At 45.9% G+C, this 25,662-nt stretch overlaps 1 protein-coding gene and 1 long non-coding RNA gene across 3 annotated transcripts in view; both read right to left on the bottom strand.

Moving 5' to 3' along the window:
* LOC110519362 (Fc receptor-like protein 5) overlaps window positions 1-25,662 on the bottom strand; it is a 149,300-nt gene that overhangs the window by 114,628 nt on the left and 9,010 nt on the right. Inside the window, exon 3 of one of the 2 annotated variants that reach the window (XM_090183255.1) lies at window positions 24,241-24,516. In XM_090183255.1, coding sequence (XP_090039381.1) covers window positions 24,241-24,516 — 276 coding nt within the window. The remainder of the gene's footprint in view (window positions 1-24,240; window positions 24,517-25,662) is intronic. The other variant, XM_090183256.1, reaches the window with a different exon arrangement.
* On the bottom strand, window positions 789-23,852 carry LOC149980691 (uncharacterized). The gene is made up of 3 exons (XR_016482994.1): window positions 22,374-23,852; window positions 8,661-8,801; window positions 789-1,378 (listed from the first exon to the last, which is right to left on the bottom strand). It is a non-coding gene; the product is annotated as an uncharacterized LOC149980691 (long non-coding RNA).

Here is a 25,662-nt window from a genome sequence, read left to right as displayed (position 1 = left end):
GAATGGAGCATTTAGAAGATACTCAAGGCCCTGGGGGCTGTAGGGGGAACCTGGAATGGAGCATTTAGAAGATACTCAAGGCCCTGGGGGCTGTAGGGGAAACCTGGTATGGAGCATTTAGAAGATACTCAATACCCTGGGGGCTGTAGGGGAAACCTGGAATGGAGCATTTAGAAGATACTCAAGGCCCTGGGGGCTGTAGGGGAAACCTGGAATGGAGTATTTAGAAGATACTCAAGGCCCTGGGGGCTGTAGGGGGAACCTGGAATGGAGCATTTAGAAGATACTCAAGGCCCTGGGGGCTGTAGGGGGAACCTGGAATGGAGCATTTAGAAGATACTCAAGGCCCTGGGGGCTGTAGGGGGAACCTGGAATGGAGCATTTAGAAGATACTCAAGGCCCTGGGGGCTGTAGGGGAAACCTGGAATGGAGTATTTAGAAGATACTCAAGGCCCTGGGGGCTGTAGGGGAAACCTGGAATGGAACATTTAGTAGATACTCAAGGCCCTGGGGGCTGTAGGGGAAACCTGGAATGGAACATTTAGTAGATACTCAAGGCCCTGGGGGCTGTAGGGGAAACCTGGAATGGAACATTTAGTAGATACTCAAGGCCCTGGGGGCTGTAGGGGAAACCTGGAATGGAGCATTTAGAAGATACTCAAGGCCCTGGGGGATGTAGGGGAAACCTGGAATGGAGTATTTAGAATATACATAAAGGGAAGTGAGTGGAATTAAAAACAGAGTGGTTGTCATGTCATTCAGAACTGATTAAAAAACAGACTACATGATTGAGGAAAATCATTTTTTTAATTCTATATGCTACAAAGACAAAAGCAATATCTTACCAGGATTATTCATTGAAAAATAATGATTTTGCACTATAAAACAAAAGCCTACATTAGTCATGTTTAAACAAAATAAAGTAAATAATTGTAATAATTGAATTCTCCTCTCCTGTATGTTTTCTATCTCTGTAACATGTAACGGTATAACATTATACTGAACCTGTAACAATAATGCCTGAACCTCAACACCTATCAGTTGATCTGTATAGACCTGAAAAGTTAAGGCATTTACAATGTATCAACCATAAGGCTATAGAGTATATGACCAGTATATGACTGATGTTAAAGGACAGCTGCTGAATGAATAATACAACACACATGATATTAAAACACATTCCAATCAGAATAATACATGTATCAGTTAATAGATCACATTTGATCAAATGCCACTATTGTTCCAGCAGGTGGAGCTACAATGTAACAACATACAGCATTGTGACTCACAGTTCTATATTAGAATTCCATGAGTTCCATTCTGATGGTTGTTATGGTGATCAGGTGATCTCAGCCTCACTCTTCTTCAACACGATCACCTGTTCAACACAGAAGTAGTTCATCAGCGTGGCCATGTATTTACTTATCCAATAGAGTAACATTTAGATATTTAAATCATATCAGATGATTTACGAGTCAATACTGTGTTACTTAGAATTCAATCAAAATCTCTTCCAATGGGGCTCCTGCTTATGTCCAGTTCTCCGTTATCAATACCAGGGCAAATTACGAATTATCAATAGCAGGGCTATTTAACATTTATCAATAACAGGGGAATTAACTATTTATCAATACCAGGGCTATTTACCATTTATCAATACCAGGGCCATTTACTATTTATGAATACCAGGACTATTTACTATTTATCAATACCAGGGAGTACAGTAATCAACACTAAACATGGTTCAATCAGAGCTACAGTTATCACCACTTTAAACATGGTTCAATCAGAGATACAATTATCAACACTTTACAACATGGTTCAATCAGAGCTACAGTTATCAACACATTACAACATGGTTCAATCAGAGCTACAGTTATCAACACTTTACAACATGGTTCAATCAGAGATACAGTTATCAACACTTTACAACATGGTTCAATCAGAGATACAGTTATCAACACTTTACAACATGGTTCAATCAGAGATACAGTTATCAACACTTTAAACATGGTTCAATCAGAGCTACAGTTATCAACACTTTACAACATGGTTCAATCAGAGATACAGTTATCAACACTTTACAACATGGTTCAATCAGAGATACAGTTATCAACACTTTACAACATGGTTCAATCAGAGATACAGTTATCAACACTTTACAACATGGTTCAATCAGAGATACAGTTATCAACACTTTACAACATGGTTCAATCAGAGATACAGTTATCAACACTTTACAACATGGTTCAATCAGAGATACAGTTATCAACACTTTAAACATGGTTCAATTAGAGCTACAGTTATCAACACTTTAAAAATGACTCAATCAGAGATACAGTTATCAAAACTTTAAGGACATGACTCAGTCAGAGCTACTGCAGTATTGTCAGTCCTTGTAATATAATTCTGATTTTATTTTTGAACCCCTCTTCAATTATATAATATTATGTAGCATTCTGTTGGTGGCTAGAATGTTATATAAGAATTTAAATTGAAAAACTCTGAGTGTGGAATCAAGTGTAGTTTTTTGTACCAGTTGATAAACCATGTGCCATGGAATTGGTACATTGAACATCTCCTCCCATTTATTTTGCAACCTGTATGGTGGAGCTGTCTCCATCCTCAGATGAAATTGATATATAGTTCTATTTCTGCCAGTTCCTTTCAGCCAATTTGTATCTTTAATATATGGCAGGCAAACAAGTTCCCTACCTACTCCCTTTACCTCTTGTCTCCTCCCTTTTTGTACCAGTTGATAAACCAAGCAAACAAGTTCCCTACCTTCTCCCTTTACCTCTTGTCTCCTCCCTTTTTGTACCAGTTGATAAACCAGGTAAACAAGTTCCCTACCTACTCCCTTTTCCTCTTGTCTCCTCCCTTTTTGTACCAGTTGATAAACCAGGTAAACAAGTTCCCTACCTACTCCCTTTTCCTCTTGTCTCCTCCCTTTTTGTACCAGTTGATAAACCAGGTAAACAAGTTCCCTACCTACTCCCTTTTCCTCTTGTCTCCTCCCTTTTTGTACCAGTTGATAAACCAGGTAAACAAGTTCCCTACCTACTCCCTTTACCTCTTGTCTCCTCCCTTTTTGTACCAGTTGATAAACCAGGTAAACAAGTTCCCTACCTACTCCCTTTTCCTCTTGTCTCCTCCCTTTTTGTACCAGTTGATAAACCAGGTAAACAAGTTCCCTACCTACTCCCTTTACCTCTTGTCTCCTCCCTTTTTGTACCAGTTGATAAACCAGGTAAACAAGTTCCCTACCTTCTCCCTTTTCCTCTTGTCTCCTCCCTTTTTGTACCAGTTGATAAACCAGGTAAACAAGTTCCCTACCTTCTCCCTCTTCCTCTTGTCTCCTCCATTTCTGTGGTAGGGCTGCAATCAGTCGGTTGTAAGTCTGGATGGAGCAGATATTCACATATATTTTCAATAACTGCATATGTGACATAACTCATAATATCATTAATAAATATAATATTTTTTTTCTTCATTTTTTCCATAAAGAATGGTTTTTATTCATCAATATATTTGAGTTTAACCATAACATTTTATGTAATATTTGTTCTATATTTTCTGGAGGATAAAACTGAAATTGTAACCAGCTTTGTACGGCTTGTTTAAGGAAGGGCGATACTTTAAGCAAAATTTAATTTTCAATTAGTCAGAAATGAGACGTTGTAATCTGTATAAACTCACATTTATTATATAAATAGGTACGTTTAATTTTGTTTGGCTTAGAATACCAAAAAAAATGTTATGTTTTTTGCCCATATGATTTAAGTAGGAGTAGGCAGAGCCAGTCAGTCAACTGTGATAGGACCATGAGTAAGTCAACATTGATAGGACCATTAGTCAGTCAACTGTGATAGGACCATGAGTAAGTCAACATTGATAGGACCATTAGTCAGTCAACATTGATAGGACCATTAGTCAGTCAACATTGATAGGACCATGAGTAAGTCAACATTGATAGGACCATTAGTCAGTCAACATTGATATGGCCATTAGTCAGTCAACATTGATATGACCATTAGTCAGTCAACATTGATATGACCATTAGTCAGTCAACATTGATAGGACCATGAGTAAGTCAACATTGATATGACCATTAGTCAGTCAACATTGATATGACCATTAGTCAGTCAACATTGATAGGACCATTAGTCAGTCAACATTGATAGGACCATTAGTCAGTCAACATTGATAGGACCATGAGTAAGTCAACATTGATAGGACCATTAGTCAGTCAACATTGATATGGCCATTAGTCAGTCAACATTGATATGACCATTAGTCAGTCAACATTGATATGACCATTAGTCAGTCAACATTGATAGGACCATGAGTAAGTCAACATTGATATGACCATTAGTCAGTCAACATTGATATGACCATTAGTCAGTCAAAATTGATAGGACCATGAGTAAGTCAACATTGATATGACCATTAGTCAGTCAACATTGATAGGACCATTAGTCAGTCAACATTGATAGGACCATGAGTAAGTCAACATTGATAGGACCATTAGTCAGTCAAAATTGATAGGACCATGAGTAAGTCAACATTGATAGGACCATTAGTCAGTCAACATTGATAGGACCATTAGTCAGTCACCTGTGATAGGACCATTAGTCAGTCAACATTGATAGGACCATGAGTAAGTCAACATTGATAGGACCATTAGTCAGTCAACATTGATAGGACCATGAGTAAGTCAACATTGATAGGACCATTAGTCAGTCAACATTGATAGGACCATTAGTCAGTCACCTGTGATAGGACCATTAGTCAGTCAACATTGATAGGACCATGAGTAAGTCAACATTGATAGGACCATTAGTCAGTCAACATTGATAGGACCATTAGTCAGTCAACATTGATAGGACCATTAGACAGTCAACATTGATAGGACCATTAGTCAGTCAACATTGATAGGACCATTAGTCAGTCAACATTGATAGGACCATGAGTAAGTCAACATTGATAGGACCATTAGTCAGTCAACATTGATTGGACCATTAGTCAGTCAACTGTGATAGGACCATTAGTCAGTCAACATTGATAGGACCATGAGTAAGTCAACATTGATAGGACCATTAGTCAGTCAACATTGATAGGACCATTAGACAGTCAACATTGATAGGACCATTAGTCAGTCAACATTGATAGGACCATTAGTCAGTCAACATTGATAGGACCATTAGTCATTCAACATTGATAGGACCATTAGTCAGTCAACATTGATATGACCATTAGTCAGTCAACATTGATAGGACCATTAGTCAGTCAACATTGATATGACCATTAGTCAGTCAACATTGATAGGACCATTAGTCATTCAACATTGATAGGACCATTAGTCAGTCAGCATTGATATGACCATTAGTCAGTCAACATTGATAGGACCATGAGTAAGTCAACATTGATAGGACCATTAGTCAGTCAACATTGATTGGACCATTAGTCAGTCAACTGTGATAGGACCATTAGTCAGTCAACATTGATAGGACCATGAGTAAGTCAACATTGATAGGACCATTAGTCAGTCAACATTGATAGGACCATTAGACAGTCAACATTGATAGGACCATTAGTCATTCAACATTGATAGGACCATTAGTCAGTCAACATTGATATGACCATTAGTCAGTCAACATTGATAGGACCATTAGTCAGTCAACAATGATAGGACCATTAGTCAGTCAACATTGATAGGACCATTAGTCAGTCAACTGTGATAGGACCATTAGTCAGTCAATATTGATAGGACCATTAGTCATTCAACATTGATATGACCATTTGTCAGTCAACATTGATAGGACCATTAGTCATTCAACATTGATAGGACCATTAGTCAGTCAACATTGATAGGACCATTAGTCAGTCAACATTGATTGGACCATTAGTCAGTCAACATTGATAGGACCATTAGTCAGTCAACATTGATAGGACCATTAGTCAGTCAACATTGATAGGACCATTAGTCAGTCAACATTGATAGGACCATTAGTCAGTCAACATTGATAGGACCATTAGTCAGTCAACAGTGATAGGACCATTAGTCATTCAACATTGATAGGACCATTAGTCAGTCAACATTGATAGGACCATTAGTCAGTCAACATTGATAGGACCATTAGACAGTCAACAGTGATAGGACCATTAGTCAGTCAACATTGATAGGACCATTAGTCAGTCAACAGTGATAGGACCATTAGTCATTCAACATTGATAGGACCATTAGTCAGTCAACATTGATAGGACCATTAGTCAGTCAACATTGATAGGACCATTAGTCAGTCAACATTGATAGGACCATTAGTCAGTCAACATTGATATGACCATTAGTCAGTCAACATTGATAGGACCATTAGTCAGTCAACATTGATATGACCATTAGTCAGTCAACATTGATAGGACCATTAGTCATTCAACATTGATAGGACCATTAGTCAGTCAGCATTGATATGACCATTAGTCAGTCAACATTGATAGGACCATGAGTAAGTCAACATTGATAGGACCATTAGTCAGTCAACATTGATTGGACCATTAGTCAGTCAACTGTGATAGGACCATTAGTCAGTCAACATTGATAGGACCATGAGTAAGTCAACATTGATAGGACCATTAGTCAGTCAACATTGATAGGACCATTAGACAGTCAACATTGATAGGACCATTAGTCATTCAACATTGATAGGACCATTAGTCAGTCAACATTGATATGACCATTAGTCAGTCAACATTGATAGGACCATTAGTCAGTCAACAATGATAGGACCATTAGTCAGTCAACATTGATAGGACCATTAGTCAGTCAACTGTGATAGGACCATTAGTCAGTCAATATTGATAGGACCATTAGTCATTCAACATTGATATGACCATTTGTCAGTCAACATTGATAGGACCATTAGTCATTCAACATTGATAGGACCATTAGTCAGTCAACATTGATAGGACCATTAGTCAGTCAACATTGATTGGACCATTAGTCAGTCAACATTGATAGGACCATTAGTCAGTCAACATTGATAGGACCATTAGTCAGTCAACATTGATAGGACCATTAGTCAGTCAACATTGATAGGACCATTAGTCAGTCAACATTGATAGGACCATTAGTCAGTCAACAGTGATAGGACCATTAGTCATTCAACATTGATAGGACCATTAGTCAGTCAACATTGATAGGACCATTAGTCAGTCAACATTGATAGGACCATTAGACAGTCAACAGTGATAGGACCATTAGTCAGTCAACATTGATAGGACCATTAGTCAGTCAACAGTGATAGGACCATTAGTCATTCAACATTGATAGGACCATTAGTCAGTCAACATTGATAGGACCATTAGTCAGTCAACATTGATAGGACCATTAGTCAGTCAACATTGATAGGACCATTAGTCAGTCAACATTGATAGGACCATTAGTCAGTCAACAGTGATAGGACCATTAGACAGTCAACAGTGATAGGACCATTAGTCATTCAACATTGATAGGACCATTAGTCATTCAACATTGATAGGACCATTAGTCAGTCAACATTGATAGGACCATTAGTCAGTCAACATTGATAGGACCATTAGTCAGTCAACAGTGATAGGACCATTAGACAGTCAACATTGATAGGACCATTAGTCAGTCAACATTGATAGGACCATTAGTCAGTCAACATTGATAGGACCATTAGTCAGTCAACATTGATAGGACCATTAGTCAGTCAACAGTGATAGGACCATTAGTCAGTCAACAGTGATAGGACCATTAGACAGTCAACATTGATAGGACCATTAGACAGTCAACAGTGATAGGACCAAAGAGTTAATCAATGTGATTTTTCCATAAATAGACAAGTATTTTCCTCTCCATGGTTGCAGAATTGTTTCTATTTTTGTTAACTATCGATTTAAATGAATTGTGGTCAGTTAATTTAATTTTTGTAGGTGTGAATACCAAGTATGTCTACTTCACCATCCACCCATTTTATTGGTAAACTACAAGGTGGTGTAAACACTGTATTTTAATGATCCAATACATAATACGATACAATACATACAATACAATACATACTTGTCATAATTAGGTTTTAGTCCAGAGAGGCTAGAAAAGTGACCAAGATCTTCAATGAGACTGTGCAGGGATCCAGATTGGGGACTAGACTCATCAACATACATTGAGACTCTGCAGGGATCCAGACTAGAGTCATCAACATACATTGAGACTCTGCAGGGATCCAGACTAGAGTCATCAACATACATTGAGACTCTGCAGGGATCCAGACTAGAGTCATCAACATACATTGAGACTCTGCAGGGATCCAGCCTAGACTCATCAACATACATTGAGACTCTGCAGGGATCCAGACTAGACTCATCAACATACATTGAGACTCTGCAGGGATTCAGACTAGACTCATCAACATACATTGAGACTCTGCAGGGATCCAGACTAGACTCATCAACATACATTGAGACTCTGCAGGGATCCAGACTAGACTCATCAACATGCATTGACACTTTTGTTTTTCCCCCTGGATTTCCCTTGTTGTTCTTGTTGGATCTAATTTTAATAGCCAGCATTTCAATGGCCATAATAATATAATTCTGATTTACAAATGAGGCAATCCTGTATAAACTCAGGATCTCACCTTGAGCACTGCTCCTGCAGCCTTTCACCAGCAGTATGATGGTCACCAGCAGGTAGGGAGACCCCACCAGTAGACTACACAGCAGCCTGGGTAGAGACATGGACAACACTGGGACTGCTGGAGATGGAATGGGAGTTGGAACTGCAGTTGGAGAAAGAAAACAATTTAACACTGGAGATGGTGATGGAGAGAGACATGGACAACACTGGAGATGGTGCTGGTAGAGACATGGACACCACTGGGATGGTGCTGGAGAGAGACATGGACAACACTGGAGATGGTGCTGGTAGAGACATGGACAACACTGGGATGGTGCTGGGCAGAGGCATGGACAACACTGGGATGGTGCTGGGCAGAGACATGGACAACACTGGAGATGGTGCTGGTAGAGACATGGACAACACTGGGATGGTGCTGGGTAGAGACATGGACAACACTGGAGATGGAGATGGGCAGAGACATGGACAACACTGGGATGGTGCTGGGCAGAGAGATGGACAACACTGGAGATGGTGCTGGGCAGAGAGATGGACAACACTGGGATGGTGATGGGCAGAGAGATGGACAACACTGGGATGGTGCTGGGCAGAGAGATGGACAACACTGGGATGGTGCTGGGCAGAGACATGGACAACACTGGAGATGGTGCTGGGCAGAGAGATGGAAAACACTGGGATGGTGCTGGGCAGAGAGATGGACAACAATGGGATGGTGCTGGGCAGAGACATGGACAACACTGCTGGGATGGTGCTGGGCAGAGACATGGACAACACTGGGATGGTGCTGGGCAAAGACAAGGACAACACTGGGATGGTGCTGGGCAGAGACATGGACAACACTGGGATGATGCTGGGCAGAGACATGGACAACACTGGGATGGTGCTGGGCAGAGACATGGACAACACTGGGATGGTGCTGGGCAGAGACATGGACAACACTGGGATGGTGCTGGGCAGAGACATGGACAACACTGGGATGGTGCTGGGCAGATAGATGGACAACACTGGGATGGTGCTGCGCAGAGAGATGGAAAACACTGGGATGGTGCTGGGCAGAGAGATGGACAACACTGGGATGGTGCTGGGCAGAGACATGGACAACACTGGGATGGTGCTGGGCAGAGACATGGACAACACTGGAGATGGTGCTGGGCAGAGAGATGGACAACACTGGGATGGTGCTGGGCAGAGAGATGGACAACACTGGGATGGTGCTGGGCAGAGACATGGACAACACTGGAGATGGTGCTGGGCAGAGAGATGGACAACACTGGAGATGGTGCTGGGCAGAGAGATGGACAACACTGGAGATGGTGCTGAGCAGAGACATGGACAACACTGCTGGGATGGTGCTGGGCAGAGACATGGACAACACTGGAGATGGTGCTGGGCAGAGAGATGGACAACACTGGGATGGTGCTGGGCAGAGAGATGGACAACACTGGGATGGTGCTGGGCAGAGACATGGACAACACCTGGATGGTGCTGGGCAGAGACATGGACAACACTGGAGATGGTGCTGGGCAGAGAGATGGTCAACACTGGGATGGTGCTAGGCAGAGAGATGGACAACACTGGGATGGTGCTGGGCAGAGACATGGACAACACTGGGATGGTGCTGGGCAGAGACATGGACAACACTGGGATGGTACTGGGCAGAGACATGGACAACACTGGGATGGTGCTGGGCAGAGACATGGACAACACTGGGATTGTGCTGGGCAGAGACATGGACAACACTGGGATGGTGCTGGGCAGAGACATGGACAACACTGGGATGGTGATGGGCAGAGAGATGGACAACACTGGGATGGTGCTGGGCAGAGAGATGGACAACACTGGAGATGGTGCTGGAGAGAGACATGGACAACACTGGGATGGTGCTGGGCAGAGAGATGGACAACACTGCTGGGATGGTGCTGGGCAGAGACATGGACAACACTGGGATGGTGCTGGGCAAAGACAAGGACAACACTGGGATGGTGCTGGGCAGAGACATGGACAACACTGGGATGATGCTGGGCAGAGACATGGACAACACTGGGATGGTGCTGGGCAGAGACATGGACAACACTGGGATGGTGCTGGGCAGAGACATGGACAACACTGGGATGGTGCTGGGCAGAGACATGGACAACACTGGGATGGTGCTGGGCAGATAGATGGACAACACTGGGATGGTGCTGCGCAGAGAGATGGAAAACACTGGGATGGTGCTGGGCAGAGAGATGGACAACACTGGGATGGTGCTGGGCAGAGACATGGACAACACTGGGATGGTGCTGGGCAGAGACATGGACAACACTGGAGATGGTGCTGGGCAGAGAGATGGACAACACTGGGATGGTGCTGGGCAGAGAGATGGACAACACTGGGATGGTGCTGGGCAGAGACATGGACAACACTGGAGATGGTGCTGGGCAGAGAGATGGACAACACTGGAGATGGTGCTGGGCAGAGAGATGGACAACACTGGAGATGGTGCTGAGCAGAGACATGGACAACACTGCTGGGATGGTGCTGGGCAGAGACATGGACAACACTGGAGATGGTGCTGGGCAGAGAGATGGACAACACTGGGATGGTGCTGGGCAGAGAGATGGACAACACTGGGATGGTGCTGGGCAGAGACATGGACAACACCTGGATGGTGCTGGGCAGAGACATGGACAACACTGGAGATGGTGCTGGGCAGAGAGATGGTCAACACTGGGATGGTGCTGGGCAGAGAGATGGACAACACTGGGATGGTGCTGGGCAGAGACATGGACAACACTGGGATGGTGCTGGGCAGAGACATGGACAACACTGGGATGGTACTGGGCAGAGACATGGACAACACTGGGATGGTGCTGGGCAGAGACATGGACAACACTGGGATTGTGCTGGGCAGAGACATGGACAACACTGGGATGGTGCTGGGCAGAGACATGGACAACACTGGGATGGTGATGGGCAGAGAGATGGACAACACTGGGATGGTGCTGGGCAGAGAGATGGACAACACTGGAGATGGTGCTGGAGAGAGACATGGACAACACTGGGATGGTGCTGGGCAGAGAGATGGACAACACTGGGATGGTGCTGGGCAGAGAGATAGACAACACTGGGATGGTGCTGGGCAGAGACATGGACAACACTGGGATGGTGCTGGGCAGAGACATGGACAACACTGGGATGGTGATGGGCAGAGAGATGGACAACACTGGGATGGTGCTGGGCAGAGAGATGGACAACACTGGAGATGGTGCTGGAGAGAGACATAGACAACACTGGGATGGTGCTGGGCAGAGACATGGACAACACTGGAGATGGTGCTGGGCAGAGAGATGGACAACACTGGGATGGTGCTGGGCAGAGAGATGGACAACACTGGGATGGTGCTGGGCAGAGACATGGACAACACTGGGATGGTGCTGGGCAGAGACATGGACAACACTGGGATGGTGCTGGGCAGAGACATGGACAACACTGGAGATGGTGATGGGCAGAGACATGGACAACACTGGGATGGTGCTGGGCAGAGACATGGACAACACTGGAGATGGTGCTGGGCAGAGAGATGGACAACACTGGGATGGTGATGGGCAGAGAGATGGACAACACTGGGACGGTGCTGGGCAGAGAGATGGACAACACTGGGATGGTGCTGGGCAGAGACATGGACAACACTGGAGATGGTGCTGGGCAGAGAGATGGACAACACTTGGATGGTGCTGGGCAGAGAGATGGACAACACTGGGATGGTGCTGGGCAGAGACATGGACAACACTGGAGATGGTGCTGGGCAGATAGTTGGACAACACTGGAGATGGTGCTGGGCAGAGAGATGGACAATACTGGAGATGGTGCTGGGCAGAGAGATGGACAACACTGGAGATGGTGCTGGGCAGAGATGGACAACACTAGGATGGTGCTGGGCAGAGAGATGGACAACACTTGGGATGGTGCTGGGCAGAGATGGACAACACTGGGATGGTGATGGGCAGAGACATGGACAACACTGGAGATGGTGCTGCGCAGAGAGATGGACAACACTGGGATGGTGCTGGGCAGAGAGATGTACAACACTGGAGATGGAGCTGGGCAGAGACATGGACAACACTGGGATGTTGCTGGGCAGAGACATGGACAACACTGGGATGGTGCTGGGCAGAGACATGGACAACACTGGGATGGTGCTGGGCAGAGACATGGACAACACTGGGATGGTGCTGGGCAGAGACATGGACAACACTGGGATGGTTTTGGGCAGAGACATGGACAACACTGGGATGGTGCTGGGCAGAGAGATGGACAACACTGGGATGGTGCTGGGCAGAGACATGGACAACACTGGAGATGGTGCTGGGCAGAGAGATGGACAACACTGGGATGGTGCTGGGCAGAGAGATGGACAACACTGGGATGGTGCTGGGCAGAGAGATGGACAACACTGGGATGGTGCTGGGCAGAGAGATGGACAACACTGGGCGGTGCTGGGCAGAGAGATGGACAACACTGGAGATGGTGCTGGTAGAGAGATGGACAACACTGGAGATTGTGCTGGGCAGAGACATGGACAACACTGGAGATGGTGCTGGAGAGAGACATGGACAACACTGGGATGGTGCTGGGCAGAGAGATGGACAACACTGGGATGGTGCTGGGTAGAGACATGGACAACACCGGGATGGTGCTGGGCAGAGACATGGACAAAACTGGAGATGGTGATGGGTAGAGACATGGACAACACTGGGATGGTGCTGGGCAGAGAGATGGAAAACACTGGGATGGTGCTGGGCAGAGAGATGGACAACACTGGGATGGTGCTGGGCAGAGACATGGACAACACTGGGATGGTGCTGGGCAGAGACATGGACAACACTGGAGATGGTGCTGGGCAGAGAGATGGACAACACTGGGATGGTGCTGGGCAGAGAGATGGACAACACTGGGATGGTGCTGGGCAGAGACATGGACAACACTGGAGATGGTGCTGGGCAGAGAGATGGACAACACTGGAGATGGTGCTTGGCAGAGAGATGGACAACACTGGAGATGGTGCTGAGCAGAGACATGGACAACACTGCTGGGATGGTGCTGGGCAGAGACATGGACAACACTGGAGATGGTGCTGGGCAGAGAGATGGACAACACTGGGATGGTGCTGGGCAGAGAGATGGACAACACTGGGATGGTGCTGGGCAGAGACATGGACAACACCTGGATGGTGCTGGGCAGAGACATGGACAACACTGGAGATGGTGCTGGGCAGAGAGATGGACAACACTGGGATGGTGCTGGGCAGAGAGATGGACAACACTGGGATGGTGCTGGGCAGAGACATGGACAACACTGGGATGGTGCTGGGCAGAGACATGGACAACACTGGGATGGTACTGGGCAGAGACATGGACAACACTGGGATGGTGCTGGGCAGAGACATGGACAACACTGGGATTGTGCTGGGCAGAGACATGGACAACACTGGGATGGTGCTGGGCAGAGACATGGACAACACTGGGATGGTGATGGGCAGAGAGATGGACAACACTGGGATGGTGCTGGGCAGAGAGATGGACAACACTGGAGATGGTGCTGGAGAGAGACATGGACAACACTGGGATGGTGCTGGGCAGAGAGATGGACAACACTGGGATGGTGCTGGGCAGAGAGATAGACAACACTGGGATGGTGCTGGGCAGAGACATGGACAACACTGGGATGGTACTGGGCAGAGACATGGACAACACTGGGATGGTGATGGGCAGAGAGATGGACAACACTGGGATGGTGCTGGGCAGAGAGATGGACAACACTGGAGATGGTGCTGGAGAGAGACATAGACAACACTGGGATGGTGCTGGGCAGAGACATGGACAACACTGGAGATGGTGCTGGAGAGAGACATGGACAACACTGGGATGGTGCTGGGCAGAGAGATGGACAACACTGGGATGGTGCTGGGCAGAGAGATAGACAACACTGGGATGGTGCTGGGCAGAGACATGGACAACACTGGGATGGTACTGGGCAGAGACATGGACAACACTGGGATGGTGCTGGGCAGAGACATGGACAACACTGGGATGGTGCTGGGCAGAGACATGGACAACACTGGGATGGTGCTGGGCAGAGACATGGACAACACTGGAGATGGTGATGGGCAGAGACATGGACAACACTGGGATGGTGCTGGGCAGAGACATGGACAACACTGGAGATGGTGCTGGGCAGAGAGATGGACAACACTGGGATGGTGATGGGCAGAGAGATGGACAACACTGGGATGGTGCTGGGCAGAGAGATGGACAACACTGGGATGGTGCTGGGCAGAGACATGGACAACACTGGAGATGGTGCTGGGCAGAGAGATGGACAACACTGGGATGGTGCTGGGCAGAGAGATGGACAACACTGGGATGGTGCTGGGCAGAGACATGGACAACACTGGAGATGGTGCTGGGCAGATAGTTGGACAACACTGGAGATGGTGCTGGGCAGAGAGATGGACAATACTGGAGATGGTGCTGGGCAGAGAGATGGACAACACTGGAGATGGTGCTGGGCAGAGATGGACAACACTAGGATGGTGATGGGCAGAGAGATGGACAACACTTGGGATGGTGCTGGGCAGAGATGGACAACACTGGGATGGTGATGGGCAGAGACATGGACAACACTGGAGATGGTGCTGCGCAGAGAGATGGACAACACTGGGATGGTGCTGGGCAGAGAGATGTACAACACTGGAGATGGAGCTGGGCAGAGACATGGACAACACTGGGATGGTGCTGGGCAGAGACATGGACAACACTGGGATGGTGCTGGGCAGAGACATGGACAACACTGGGATGGTGCTGGGCAGAGACATGGACAACACTGGGATGGTGCTGGGCAGAGACATGGACAACACTGGGATGGTTTTGGGCAGAGACATGGACAACACTGGGATGGTGCTGGGCAGAGAGATGGACAACACTGGGATGGTGCTGGGCAGAGACATGGACAACACTGGAGATGGTGCTGGGCAGAGAGATGGACAACACTGGGATGGTGCTGGGCAGAGAGATGGACAACACTGGGATGGTGCTGGGCAGAGAGATGGACAACACTGGGATGGTGCTGGGCAGAGAGATGGACAACACTGGGCGGTGCTGGGCAGAGAGATGGACAACACTGGAGATGGTGCTGGTAGAGAGATGGACAACACTGGAGATGGTGCTGGGCAGAGACATGGACAACACTGGAGATGGTGCTGGAGAGAGACATGGACAACACTGGGATGGTGCTGGGCAGAGAGATGGACAACACTGGGATGGTGCTGGGTAGAGACATGGACAACACCGGGATGGTGCTGGGCAGAGACATGGACAAAACTGGAGATGGTGATGGGTAGAGACATGGACAACACTGGGATGGTGCTGGGCAGAGAGATGGACAACACTGGGATGGTGCTGGGTAGAGACCTGGACAACACTGGAGATGGTGCTGGTAGAGACATGGACAACACTGGGATGGTGATGGGTAGAGAGATTGACAACACTGGAGATGGTGCTGGGTAGAGACATGGACAACACTGGGATGGTGCTGGTAGAGACCTGGACAACACTGGCGATGGTGCTGGGCAGAGACATGGACAACACTGGGATGGTGCTGGGCAGAGACATGGACAACACTGGGATGGTGCTGGGCAGAGACATGGACAACACTGGGATGGTGCTGGGTAGAGGCATGGACAACACTGGGATGGTGCTGGGCAGAGACATGGACAACACTGGGATGGTGCTGGGCAGAGACATGGACAACACTGGGATGGTGATGGGTAGAGAGATGGACAACACTGGAGATGGTGCTGGGTAGAGAGACATGGACAACACTGGGATGGTGCTGGAGAGAGACATGGACAACACTGGGACTGCTGGAGATGGAATGGGAGTTGGAACTGCAGTTGGAGGAAGATTGAATAAACCCCCAGTGCAATCAGCTAACATGCAATCAATGGAAAATAAAATTGATGACCTACGAGGAAGATGAAACTACCAACGGGACATTAAAACTGTAATATCTTCTGCTTCATTGAGTCGTGGCTGAACGACGACATGACCAACATACAGCGGGATCGTTACACGCTGTATCAGCAGGATAGAACAGCAGAGTCTGGTAAGACAAGGGGGGAGGGGTCGGACTATGTATATTTGTAAACAACAGCTGGTGTACGATATCTAAGGAAGTCTCGAGGTTTTGCTCGCCTGAGGTAGAGTATCTCATGATAAGCTGTAGACCACACTATCTACCTAGAGAGTTTACATCTGTATCTGTCTACATACCAGCACAGACCGATGCACTAAGACCACACTCAATGACACGTATTACACCATAAGCAAAGAATATGCTCATCCAGAGGCGGCACTCCTAGTGGCCGGGGACTTTAATGCACGGAAACTTAAATCTGTTTTACCTAATTTCTATCAGCATGTTAAATGTGCAACCAGAGGGGAAAAAGCTCTAGACCACCTTTACTCCACACACAGAGACGCGTATAAAGCTCTCCCTCGCCCTCCATTTGGCAAATCTGACCATAATTCTATCCTCCTGACTCCTGCTTACAAGCAAAAATTAAAGCAGGAAGCACCAGTGACACGCTCAATACAAAAGTGGTCAGATGAAGCAGATGCTAAGCCACAGGACCCTTTTGCTTGCACAGACTGGAATATGTTCCCGGGATTCTTCCGATGGCATTGAGGAGTACACCACATCAGTCATTGGCTTCATCAATAAGTGCATCGAGGACGTCGTCGTCACAGTGACTGTACATACATAACCCAACCAGAAGCCATATAGGCAACATTCGCACTCAGCTAAAGGGTTGAGCTGCCGCTTTCAAGGAGCGGGACTCTAACCCGGAAGCTTATAAGAACTCCCTCTATGCCCTCCGACAAACCATCAAACAGGCAAAGCAACAATACAGGACTAAGATCGAATCTGTACTACACCATCTCCTACGCTCGTAGGATGTGGCAGGGCTTGATAACCATTACAGAGGGCAGCACTGCCGAGAGCTGCCCAGTGACACGAGCCAACCAGACGAGCTAAATCACTTCTATGCTCACTTCAAGGCAAATAGCACTGAAACCCACATGAGAGCACCAGCCGTTCCGGATGACTGTGTGATCACACTCTCCTTAGCCGATGTGAGTAAGACCTTCAAACAGGTCAACATTCACAAAGCCGCAGGGCCAGACAGATTACCAGGACGTGTACTGCGAGCATGCGCTGACCAACTGGCAAGTGTCTTCACTGACATTTTCATCCTCTCCCTGTCCGAGTCTGTAATACCAGCATGTTTTAAGCAGACCACCGTAGTCCCTGTGCCCAAGATCACTAATGTAACCTGCCTAAATGACTACGGGGCGGCAGGGTAGCCTAGTGGTTAGAACTAGGCTACCCGAAAGGTTGCAAGTTCGAATTCCCGAGCTGACAAGGTACAAATCTGTGGTTCTGTCCCTGAACAGGCAGTTAACCCACTGTTCCTAGGCCGTCATTGAAAATAAGAATTTGTTCTTAACTGACTTGCCTAGTTAAATAAAGGTAAAATTAAAAATTAAAAAACAGACCCGTAGCACTCACGTCTGTAGCCATGGAGTGCTTTGAAAGGCTAGTGGTTCACATCAACATCATTATCCCAGAAACCCTAGACCCACTCCAATTTGCATACCACCCTAACAGATCCACAGATGATGCAATCTCTATTGCACTCCACACTGCCCTTTCCCACCTGAACAAAAGGAACACCTATGCGAGAATGCTATTCATTGACTACAGCTCCGCGTTCAATACCATAGTGTCCTCAAAGCTCATCACTAAGCTAAGGACCCTAGGACTAAACACCTCCCTCTGCAAATGGATCCTGGACTTCCTGACGGGCAGCCCCCAGGTGGTAAGGTTAGGTAACAACACATTTTCCACGCTGATCCTCAACACAGGGGCCCCTCAGGGGTGCGTGCTCAGTCTCCTCCTGTACTCACTATACATTCATGACCACACGGCCAGGCACGACTTCAACACCAACATTAAGTTTGCCGATGACACAACAGTGGTAGGCATGATCACCGACAATGACGAGACATCCTAGGGAGGAGGTCAGAGACCTGGCCATGTGGTGCCAGGACAACAAACTCTCCCTCAACGTGAACAAGACAAAGGAGATGATTGTGGACTACAGGAAAAGAGGACCGAGCACGCCCTCATTCTCATTGAAAGGGATGTAGTGGAGCAGGTCGAGAGCTTCAAGTGTCAACAAACAAAATAACATGGTCCAAGCACACCAAGATAGTCATGAAGAGGGCCCAACAAAACCTATTCCCACTCAGGTGATTTGGTCCTCAGATCCTAAAAAGGTTCTACAGCTTCACCATCGAGAGCATGGTTGCATCACTGCCTGGTACGGCAACTGCTCGGCATCTGACCGCAAGGACTCTGTACCGGTACCCCATGTATATAGCCTCCACAGTGACTCTGTACCGGTACCCCCTGTATATAGCCTCCACATTGACTCTGTACCGGTATCCCCTGTATATAGCCTCCACACTGACTCTGTACCGGTACCCCCTGTATATAGCCTCCACATTGACTCTGTACCGGTATCCCTGTATATAGCCTCCACGTTGACTCTGTACCGGTATCCCCTGTATATAGCCTCCACACTGACTCTGTACCGGTACACCCTGTATATAGTCTCCACATTGACTCTGTATTGGTACCCCCTCCCCTGTATATAGCCTCCACATTGACTCTGTACCATAATAACCTGTATATAGCCTCCACATTGACTCTGTACCAGTACCCCCTGTATATAGCCTCCACATTGACTCTATACTGGTTCCCCCTGTTTATAGTATCCACATTGACTCTGTACTGGTACCCCCTGTATATAGCCTCCAAAATGACTCTGTACCGGTACCCCCTGTATATAGCCTCCTTATTGACTCTGTACCGGTACCCCCTGTATATAGCCTCCACATTGACTCTGTACCAGTACCCCCTGTATATAGCCTCCACATTGACTCTGTACCGGTACCCCCTGTATATAGCCTCCACATTGACTCTGTACCGGTACCCCCTGTATATAGCCTCCACATTGACTCTGTACCATAATAACCTGTATAAAGCCTCCACATTGACTCTGTACCGTAACACCCTGTATATAGCCTCCACATTGACTCTGTACCGGTACTCCCTGTATATAGCCTCCATATTGACTCTGTACCGGTACCCCCTGTATATAGTCTCCACACTGACTGTGTACCGGTACCAACCTGTATATAGCCTCCACATTGACTCTGTACCAGTACCAACATGTATATAGTCTCCACATTGACTCTGTACCAGCACCCCCTGTATATAGCCTCCACATTGACTCTGTACTGGTACCCCCTGTATATAGCCTCCACATTGACTCTGTACCGGTATCCCCTGTATATAGCCTCCACGTTGACTCTGTACCGGTATCCCCTGTATATAGCCTCCACACTGACTCTGTACCGGTACACCCTGTATATAGCCTCCACATTGACTCTGTATTGGTACCCCCTCCCCTGTATATAGCCTCCACATTGACTCTGTACCATAATAACCTGTATATAGCCTCCACATTGACTCTGTACCAGTACCCCCTGTATATAGCCTCCACATAGACTCTATACTGGTTCCCCCTGTTTATAGTATCCACATTGACTCTGTACTGGTACCCCCTGTATATAGCCTCCAAAATGACTCTGTACCGGTACCCCCTGTATATAGCCTCCTTATTGACTCTGTACCGGTACCCCCTGTATATAGCCTCCACATTGACTCTGTACCAGTACCCCCTGTATATAGCCTCCACATTGACTCTGTACCGGTACCCCCTGTATATAGCCTCCACATTGACTCTGTACCGGTACCCCCTGTATATAGCCTCCACATTGACTCTGTACCATAATAACCTGTATAAAGCCTCCACATTGACTCTGTACTGTAATACCCTGTATATAGCCTCCACAATGACTCTGTACCAGTACCAACCTGTATATAGCCTCCACATTGACTCTGTACCAGTACCAACCTGTATATAGTCTCCACATTGACTCTGTACTGGTACCCCCTGTATATAGCCTCCACATTGACTCTGTACCGGTACCCCCTGTATATAGCTTCCACATTGACTCTGTACCGGTACACTTGTATATAGCCTCCACATTGTCGTCTTTGTACCGGTACCCCATGTATATAGCCTCCTTATTGACTCTGTACCGGTACCCCCTGTATATAGCCTCCACATTGTCTCTGCACCGTACTACCCTGTATATAGCCTCCACATTGACTCTGTACCGGTACCCCCTGTATATAGCCTCCACATTGACTAACTACCGTAATACCCTGTATATAGCCTCCACATTGACTCTGTACTGGTACCCCTTGTATAAAGCCTCCACATTGACTCTGTACCGGTACCCCCTGTATATAGCCTCCACAATGACTCTGTACCGGTACCCCTGTATATAGCCTCCACATTGACACTGTACCAGTACCCGATGTATATAGCCTCCACATTGACTCTGTACCGTAATACCCTGTATATAGCCTCCACATTGACTCTGTACTGGTACCCCCTGTATATAGCCTCCACATTGTCTCTGTACCGTAATACCCTGTATATAGCCTCCACATTGACTTTGTACCGTAATACCCTGTATATAGCCTCCACATTGACTTTGTACCGTAATACCCTGTATATAGCCTCCACATTGTCTCTGTACCGTAATACCCTGTATATAGCCTCCACATTGACTTTGTACTGTAATACCCTGTATATAGCCTCCACATTGACTTTGTACCGTAATACCCTGTATATAGCCTCCACATTGTCTCTGTACCGTAATACCCTGTATATAGCCTCCACATTGACTTTGTACCGTAATACCCTGTGTATAGCCTCCACATTGACTCTGTACCGTAACACCCTGTATATATAGTCCCGTTATTGTTATTTTACTGCTGCTCTTTAATTGTTCGTTTTATTTCTTATTATTTTTAGTAATTTATTTAAATGCATTCTACACCTGTTGGTTAAGGGCTGGTCAGTCAGCGTTTCACTGTGAGGTCTACACCTGTTGGTTAAGGGCTGGTCAGTCAGCATTTCACTGTGAGGTCTACACCTGTTGGTTAAGGGCTGGTCAGTCAGCATTTCACTGTGAGGTCTACCACGGCTTCCAGCCAATCAGCTTTTCAGGACTGGAACCACCCAGTTTATAATGCAGGTTTCAGCATCTCTTAACAGTGTAAAGAAGAACCACCCAGTTTATAATGCAGGTTTCAGCACCTCTTAACAGTGTAAAGAACCACCCAGTTTATAATGCAGGTTTCAGCACCTCTTAACAGTGTAAAGAAGAACCACCCAGTTTATAATGCAGGTTTCAGCACCTCTTGACAGTGTAAAGAAGAACCACCCAGTTTATAATGCAGGTTTCAGCACCTCTTAACGGTGTAAAGAAGAACCACCCAGTTTATAATGCAGGTTTCAGCACCTCTTAACAGTGTAAAGAAGAACCACCCAGTTTATAATGCAGGTTTCAGCACCTCTTAACAGTGTAAAGAAGAACCACCCAGTTTATAATGCAGGTTTCAGCACCTCTTAACAGTGGAAAGAAGAACCAGATCATCTGAATGTCAAGGTTTCTCATATTCTCACCTGTCACAGTCATCCAGCTCTCTGGTGATTCTCCTTCAGAGTTGTTACACTTGTAGAGTCCTTCATCTGACTTGGAAACTGCAGGGATGGTCATCTCTCCTGTAGTCTCAGTCCTGATGAGGGATCCATCTTTGTAGAAATCAGCTGTGAGGTCAGAGGGAGTTCCCTGATATCTGCAGCGCAGAGTCACAGAATCTCCCTCAGTCACAGGAAGGGGAGGTCTCTCCAGGATCACAGCTCCATCTGTATATAATATATAAACATCATATTTAAACAGGGCTCTCCAGGATCACAGCACCAGCTGTATATAATATATAAACATCATATATAAACAGGTCTCTCCAGGATCACAGCTCCAGCTGTATATAATATATAAACAGGTCTCTCCAGGATCACAGCACCAGCTGTATATAATATATAAACAGGTCTCTCCAGGATCACAGCCCCAGCTGTATATAATATATAAACATCATATATAAACAGGTCTCTCCAGGATCACAGCTCCAGCTGTATATAATATATAAACAGGTCTCTCCAGGATCACAGCTCCAGCTGTATATAATATATAAACATCATATATAAACAGGTCTCTCCAGGATCACAGCTCCAGCTGTATATAATATATAAACATCATATATAAACAGGTCTCTCCAGGATCACAGCTCCAGCTGTATATAATATATAAACAGGTCTCTCCAGGATCACAGCTCCAGCTGTATATAATATATAAACAGGTCTCTCCAGGATCATAGCTCCAGCTGTATATCATATATAAACAGGTCTCTCCAGGATCACAGCTCCAGCTGTATATAATATATAAACATCATATATAAACAGGTCTCTACAGGATCACAGCTCCAGCTGTATATAATATATAAACATCATATATAAACAGGTCTCTACAGGATCACAGCTCCAGCTGTATATAATATATAAACATCATATATAAACAGGTATCTCCAGAATCACAGCTCCAGCTGTATATAATATATAAACATCATATATAAACAGGTCTCTCCAGGATCACAGCTCCAGCTGTATATAATATATAAACATCATATATAAACAGGTCTCTCCAGGATCACAGCTCCAGCTGTATATAATATATAAACAGGTCTCTCCAGGATCACAGCTCCAGCTGTATATAATATATAAACAGGCCTCTCCAGGATCACAGCTCCAGCTGTATATAATATATAAACAGGTCTCTCCAGGATCACAGCTCCAGCTGTATATAATATATAAACATCATATATAAACAGGTCTCTCCAGGATCACAGCTCCAGCTGTATATAATATATAAACATCATATATAAACAGGTCTCTCCAGGATCACAGCTCCAGCTGTATATAATATATAAACAGGTCTCTCCAGGATCACAGCTCCAGCTGTATATAATATATAAACAGGCCTCTCCAGGATCACAGCTCCAGCTGTATATAATATATAAACAGGTCTCTCCAGGATCACAGCTCCAGCTGTATATAATATATAAACATCATATATAAACAGGTCTCTCCAGGATCACAGCACCAGCTGTATATAATATATAAACAGGACTCTCCAGGATCACAGCTCCAGCTGTATATAATATATAAACAGGTCTCTCCAGGATCACAGCTCCAGCTGTATATAATATATAAACAGGTCTCTCCAGGATCACAGCTCCAGCTGTATATAATATATAAACAGGTCTCTCCAGGATCACAGCTCCAGCTGTATATAATATATAAACAGGTCTCTCCAGGATCACAGCTCCAGCTGTATATAATATATAAACATCATATATAAACATAATATCAGCTATCTGAAACCAGATGAACCACTAAACACTATAATGTTAGTAGATGGTGTTTGTGGACATACCAGGTACTGTGATGTTGACAGCATTGCTGTGTTCTCCAGACCCAGACTCACACCAGTACACTCCACTGTCTGATGGTATTAGTGACACGATGCATGAAGACCCTTGTAGTTCTCCCCAGTCAGTATTACACTCTGAAACATTCCCTCTCTCTGTGGTCCTCACCACTCTCCATCCAGCAGAGTTCCCCTGAACCTCACAGCTCAGAGAGACAGACTCATATTCAAAGAACTGAGGTCTGTCAGGACTGACACTCAGAGATGCTGGATAAGAGAGAACTGAGAGAGAGAGAGAGAGAGAGGAAGGTAGAGAGGAGGAGAGAGAGAGGAAGGTGGAAGGAAGAGAGAGAGAGAGAGATCATGAGAAGAAGAGCTCCATTTAGCATAAAAATAAATGCTTTGTCAGACAGACAGACAGACAGACAGACAGACAGACAGACAGACAGACAGACAGACAGACAGACAGAGCAGTAAAGCCTGTATTGGAACAGAGATGCTGAAACACATCAGAGAACCTATTCTCAAGCTGTTTAACCTAGTGATACTAAATAACATTTTGAATCAAATGTATTTATGAAGCCCTTCTTACATCAGCTGAAATTTCCAAGTGCTGTACAGAAACCCAGCCTAAAAACCCCAAACAGCAAACAATGCAGGTGTAGAAGCACGGTGGCTAGGAAAAACTCCCTAGAAAGGCCAGAACCTAGGAAGAAACCTAGAGAGATGAACCAGGCTATGAGGGGTGGCCAGTCCTCTTCTGGCTGTGCTGGGTGGAGATGATAACAAAACAAGGCCAAATGATGTTCAAATGTTCATAGATGACCAGCATGGTCAAATAGTAATAATCACAGTGGTTGTAGAGGGTGCAACAGGTCAGCACCTCAGGAGTAAATGTCAGTTGGCTTTTCATAGCCGATCATTCAGAGTATCTCAACCTCTCCTGCTGTCTCTAGAGAGTTAAAACTAGCAGGTCTGGGACAGGTAGCACGTCCGGTGAACAGGTCAGGGTTCCATAGCTGCAGGCAGAACAGTTGAAACTGGAGCAACAGCACAACCAGGTGGACTGGGGACAACAATGAGCTCTCCCTATCTATCCTGAGGTCTGGAGACAAGGCTTTATATTCTAACAGAGATGCTGAAACACAGCAGAGAGGCTATTCTCTAGCTGTTTAACCTGGTGATGAGGGGAGGATACTATCCTGAGATCTGGAGACAAGGCTTTATATTCTAACAGAGATGCTGAAACACAGCAGAGAGGCTATTCTCTAGCTGTTTAACCTGGTGATGAGGGGAGGATACTATCCTGAGACAAGGCTTTATATTCTAACAGAGATGCTGAAACACAGCAGACAGGCTATTCTCTAGCTGTTTAACCTGGTGATGAGGGTAGGATACTATCCTGAGACAAGGCTTTATATTCTAACA

The sequence above is a fragment of the Oncorhynchus mykiss genome, chromosome 9 (genome assembly GCF_057628025.1).
Source record: "Oncorhynchus mykiss isolate SJ-2025 chromosome 9, ASM5762802v1, whole genome shotgun sequence".
Taxonomy (NCBI): Eukaryota; Metazoa; Chordata; class Actinopteri; order Salmoniformes; family Salmonidae; genus Oncorhynchus; species Oncorhynchus mykiss.
The sequence above is the reverse complement of the archived record's forward strand: the minus strand, read 5'-3'. Positions and strand labels throughout refer to the sequence as shown.